General features: G+C 46.8%; 1 protein-coding gene across 2 annotated transcripts in view; it reads right to left on the reverse strand.

The window, feature by feature from the left end:
* PLCG1 (phospholipase C gamma 1) overlaps positions 1-5787 on the reverse strand; it is a 94714-nt gene extending 88927 nt beyond the window's left edge. For both annotated transcript variants that reach the window (XM_077832305.1, XM_077832304.1), the window contains exon 1: positions 5473-5787. In XM_077832305.1, coding sequence (XP_077688431.1) covers positions 5473-5674 — 202 coding nt within the window. In that variant the 5' untranslated portion in view covers positions 5675-5787. The remainder of the gene's footprint in view (positions 1-5472) is intronic.
* Positions 5788-6000: the final 213 nt, after the last annotated feature.

The raw sequence follows: 6000 nt of genomic DNA on the forward strand, positions 1-6000 counted from the left end.
TCCAGACATCCACCTCTCCATTAGCACAGTAGCCTTAACTCTGCCCCCACAGGACTCCAGCCTCCCTGCACGCCCTTCCCCAAACCTCCCGTATGTAGTTTCACAGGACTGTGCAAAAGGTGGCATGTGGGGAAGTCCAGTCTGTCCATGATGGAGGCAAGCAGATGGAATTTGGGGAAGAGGGTGCTGACAGGCTGCATCCGCGGCTGTGGTGCATTCTTAGCCTTGGGTCAGCCACAGACATGCGGAGTTCTCCACTCCAGCCTTTACAAACGGGTTAGCTGTCTCCAGTTAATTGGCAATCAAATCCAGACTACATTTAGGCACCTGAGTAAGAGTGCTGAGCACCTTTGAAAGTCAGGCCACTTTTACATATATGACTAAATAGGGATTTATGAGCCTAACTCCAGGCACCACGTTTAAGAGTGTTGGCCTGCTAGCTCAGGTTCACATAGCGCCATTCGCCTCAGAATACCTGAAAGCACACTCAGGCCCTGTTCTTGTGACATACTGAGAACACACTGCACCCATAAGTACGCTCAATGCCTCACAGGACTGGGCCCTAAAAGAGCACTTCAACCAGGAGGGAAATGCCGCCACCTCTACGGTGAACAAAACTAAGAGAGTGTCACAACTCTGCAGAGCTCAGGGCAGAACAGGAATAGCGACAAACACAACTACCAGAGAAGCTTGGGGAGGCAGAATGTAACCCAGCTGGTACTAGGGGAGGACCCCAGGGCTAAGAGTGCTACATATGTGAATGACCACCAATGGTCAGGCCCTTTCTTCAGCCAAAGGTGCAAGGCCCGCTCCTAACTGGAGGTCATGGCCTCAAAGTCAGCTGCTGAGCCAGCCGGAAAGACGAGCAAGCTGCTAAAACTGCCACCCCTGGAAAGCCTTACACAGCAGCCTGGTGTGAGAGAATGGGACCTGAGCAAAAGCACAATACAGCTGTGCTATTTGCACCACTCCCATCCATGCTGAGTTCCCAGCACCGTTATGAGCCCCCACTTTCCTACAAGTCATTTGTCTGTTACCCACCCCAGCTTGGTTCCTGGGAGAGTGTGTGTGTGGGGAGGGGTTTCCCAGCTTTACCTATCAAACTCAAATGTCTACAGGGAAAGGAATTAAGGCCTTTCACATTTCAGGCACATAATTCTATATTTAGGTGCCTAAATGTAAGTGCCCTGAATCTCAGAGGCCACTGAATGCAATGGGAGCTACAGGTGCTTAGCCACTCTGAAAAAATCAAGCCACTCTTATTAAGGCGCTTAACTTTAGAATGACCCATTAAAAATTCTTTCTTTCCCAAAGGAGCTGAAGGAAATTTGTTATCGAACAGCAAATGGTCTAGCTTGGACCCCAATCCTTCAAAGACTTACTGTGCCCCTGCTTAAATTCATACATGAATAGTCTCTTCAAAGTCAATGGCATTACTTCTATGTAGGCGTTTAATCAAGTGCCCACATCTTTGCAAGATTGGGGCCTCAAAAATCTGAAAAATCCTGGAAACTTTAACATACTCTAGATCTTGAAACTCTAGATAACATATTATCATTAGAAGGGGAAGAATTCTCATGGACAGTCAGTCCCTCACTGTTTTACCTACTTGCTTAAAGCAAACAAACCTGTCTACTGGACCAAGGCAATAAAATAAAAATTCATTGGACACAGTTAAGGAAAAATGTAACATAGTGTTAAAGTCAACAGGAGATGTGCACCTAACTCCCTTGGGCCCCTTTGCAAATTCCAGCGTGAAATTAGGTAAGGATCCCCAGCACTGTGACTGTGCACTACAGAAAGCCTGGCATATTCCACCCCAGAGAAGCTGCATTTCTGCGGCGAGTCCAGCGATCCCTGGACATGCAGAGTCTGTAAGTCCTCCTGTGATGCACCAGATGGAAGATGCTATTGAAACAAGACGTCATCTGGCTCTCTTTTACAATTGCTTCAGCCGCCTGAACTATCTCTGCACAGAACTGAACAACTCAGCCCTTTTCAGTCAGGAACCTGTCATGTCTATTTCCGCCTAACACTTCCCTTTCTAGTCTTCTCTCTGAAGTGGGAAATCACATCCCACCATCAGCTCTAACTGTTGCAGTTAAACTCTACCCTCCCTCACCTCTATTAACCAACCTTACCCCCAACATTTATTATTTGTATTGCAGTAGGAGCCCCAGTCATTGATCAGGACCCCACTGTGCTAGGTGCTGTACAGAGAAAGGAAAAAAAAAAAAAAGACAGTCCCTGCCCCAAATCGCTCACAGTCTAAGTGTGAGATAAGAGACAACATATGGATACCGACAGGTGCGGGTACGAGGAAAGGATGAGCCAATACTGGTCAGCATGACAGGCAGGGGTCTCAGCACACCAGCAGCCCAAAGAGCTGTAGGCATCACGGCAAAGGGGATTTTTGAGGAGGGATGTGAGGGGGGATAATGAGGGAGCTCTGCAACGTTTATGGAGAGCACCTCCCAAGTGCATGGGGCAGCACAGGAGAAAGCGCGGAGGTGCCTGTTTGCAAGTATAACTGGAGGCTGGCAGCGTGGGCCAAGCACCACCAGCTCGAAAGGGAACGAGGGACGATAGGTACGGTGGGGATAGGCCGTGAAGGGCCTCAAAAGTGAAGAGCAGCAGATTATGTTGGATGTGACAGAGAAGGGGAATCAGGGGATGTACCTATTGCCCAACTCCCTTTATTGTGCTAATACATCTTAACATGCTGCCCTCCCTGTTACAGAGCCAACGTGTTGCTTAGATTTCACTTACACCCCTAACGCTTTTGGCGAGGAGAGGCCGCAGGGCTCCAGCCCTCCAGAGACTCGTCTCCTTTCATAAGGCATTAGCCTAACAAACGGGAACAGGCGCTGCTTGCCCTCCCTTGGTCCTGCAGGAAAAGCAGCTCCACTGAAGACTCCTGTGGCAATATTAAATGTTTCAAACCTCTGTGTTTTGGGCATCAAGACAGAATCACAATAAGCTGCGAGGAGGAACTGTGATCTAGTGGCTAACACATGCGATTGGGACAACCCTTGGGTCTGTCACAGACTCATTGTACAAGTTAGTCATGACGCTCGATGCATCATCGGAAGGCGCTAATATATAGGGTGACGAGGGCAATATAAGAATCTGTGTAAAACAGACCAGACCTTGCGTAAGTCACTGTGCGTGTTTCAGTCCCTGTTTCCTCTTGCAAAATAGGGATAATATTTACTCGCCTCACGTGGGGTTAGAGGACTTAATTAAAAAGGGCCCTGAGCAAGTTGGAAAGAAGTTAAAAGTAGTTTCCGGTTTGACCCCAATACCTGAGCCCCCTACTAGTCTTTGTGGGTTTACGTGCACTATTTCCTATGCTTTTCTCATTCTTGTCCTTGTGTTAAAGAGCCACATCAAACGCCAAGGAAAACTGACTAAGGTCCTGAACCAGCAAACAGGTCTGCTTATGGGTCTGCCTACACAAAGCAGCTTGCAAGATCAGGACCAAACCCTGAGGCCCACTACACACAAAGTGTTGTCAAATGCACAAAGGAAACAAATGGAAAAAAGGAAGTGTTCTTCTCTCATGCCTCAGGTCCTACATGTAAAAACAGAAGAGGGGTTTAAACTATTGGGTTGCCTTCTGTAAAGATGTTTTACAGAGCTTAGCTATCCTCAGATATAGAGGTGCTGTTAGTAAATATTTCATGGGGGAGGGGGTTTGTCACAGACTCCAACCTTATCCTAACTTTTTGCAGTCATTTACCAAGATGAAAGTCAAATAAATATCCAGCATTCTAGAGTGCTATTTAGTGTCTGATTTTTACGGCACCCATCTAAAGACTAACACACACCACTCTTTACTTATGAGCCATGCAAACTAATCAAATAGCAGGTGGTTAGCTTGCAGACAGAATTGTCTCAAGGAAGCAGAAACCAGATACCTTATCAATTATCACGCTGTTTCACGAAGGAGACAGGAGAGAGCCGCTCTCCTTTAGAATTCAATATTGATGCCCAGTTCGTACTACAAACATTGCAGGGACAGATACAAATAATGCAGCCGTGACTTTAGACCTAGCCTACAGGCACCGTTCTTACTGGAACCAACTTCATACCAGACTACAGCCCCTACAAGCTAATGCACATCAGAGCACTAGCCATATAATATTACTGGCTATAATTATATTAGTATGTCACAGTTTAGCTAGCACAGTTTACAAGAGGATTATAACTCATCAATCCACCACCCAGCTGTGACAACATCTGCTTATGTGCCTGCAAGAGAGAGAGAAACTGGTCACTCAATAGCTTATTTGACAAGACAAGCTTTCTTGTTTTGCAGATTGTTATCAAGCTCAAGGAAAATGAAAAGCAGCAGAAGACTCACTACCCACAACGTTAATTTCTTCACCCCATTTGGCACTGAAATCTCTCTCTCCAGCCCTCCATTGCTTCAGGTCTGACCTCACTGTAGTGATCAAAATCAGGGCTGGACCTACCAACTCTGTCCACAACTTTAAATACCAGAGTAAACAAAGCAGCCAACTAATTAATGGCTTTAAGATAAAAATTCGGTCTACAGACAGTTAAGAGTCATTTAAGTGGCTAGACTGCTGTCCTCGTAAGCAGGCACTGATAACAAAAGGAGTGTGTATGTACATGGAGTGTGATTCCCACACAACTAACACACAAATCAAAGATGGTAGGGTGTGGGGGGGGATCCAACTTGATAAAAGTGGGTCAGGAGGTTAAATAACCCAATTTAGCTCCAAAGACTTCAGACTTTTTGGATCATTTGCTCTCGCAAGTAAAACACAAAAATTTAAACTTCACTTTAATCCCGTCCCCCGCCCCCCCACACACAAACATTCAGGTACTCGGACCATGAGAACTTAGATACACTACATTACAGCAGCAAGGATGGATTAACAATACGTTTAGTTTTGAATCCTGAGGAAACAGGAAATCTATTTTTCTCTTGCAGTTTGAAGTTTTAGGAGGTGGGGTGGGGGAGGGAGACAAAATAAAATGGGCCAAAACAGATGAATTACCAGATGATTAAGACAGATGTACTTCTTCCTCCGAGAGAAATAAGTGTTTATACTAAAACTGAATAAGTGTGATTCCGGATGGGCAAGAGGCCCGAACCTGGAGCGAGGTAGAAATGTAGGTGGCAGTTTTAGATCCAGGTTTGGGTAGCACTACCACTTCCATACCAGTAGTGAAAACAGGAGAAAAACGGTCAGGCGATTTTTAAAATAAACTGGTTAGTTAATTGCCTTAGGGAAACTTCCACTGCTGCATCTGTTTTGCAGAGATCCTCGCTTAGCCAAAACACAGCCCGTCACAGGGCCAGCCTCACCTCCATGCACCACAAGACTGCCAATCCGTATTCATATTCAGATGTTTGGGGAATCAGAGGCAACAGTGGTCAGTGTTGTTTAAAAAAAGACAGACAGACAGACAGACGGACAGAAAGACGAATCCACTTACTCGCTCCTTCTATTTTCTCCGACCCTCTGCTCCAAGTGATCTGCCTGGTTTCTAGCTTCACCTGGAAAGTTTTCCTCTCCGGCCTCTGCGATTTCTTAGAGTAAAACAAAGTCATCACGGTGCCAACTTCCAGGCTCCTGCAGAGGTGAACCACCTCCGCTTCGGTCTGGACGCAGGGTCCATTGGAAAAGCCAGACGCCATAGCGCCCCTCCGCCGCCTCCTTCCCCAAACGCGGCGAGATTTCCAAACACAAGGGATCTGCAGCTCACTTGTGGCGCTTGGAAGACTTGAAACACAAACAATCCAAGAAGCAGCTTCAGTTCATGGCTCGCCGGGCAAGAATCGCCCCTTCCTACAGGGGGGGGAAACGAGTGTTTATATGGGGGGGAGGGAGGCTAGAAGGGCAAAAGCACAAACCGATCGCTTGTTCCCCCAGCTCTCCGCTTTTCACTCCCCCCCAGGCAGCAGAAAATCGCCTCTCTCCCGGTTTGAATCATGCACCATTTTTTTCCTCCTTCCCGAGCGGA

Source organism: Eretmochelys imbricata, chromosome 13 (genome assembly GCF_965152235.1).
Source record: "Eretmochelys imbricata isolate rEreImb1 chromosome 13, rEreImb1.hap1, whole genome shotgun sequence".
NCBI classification, from domain to species: domain Eukaryota; kingdom Metazoa; phylum Chordata; order Testudines; family Cheloniidae; genus Eretmochelys; species Eretmochelys imbricata.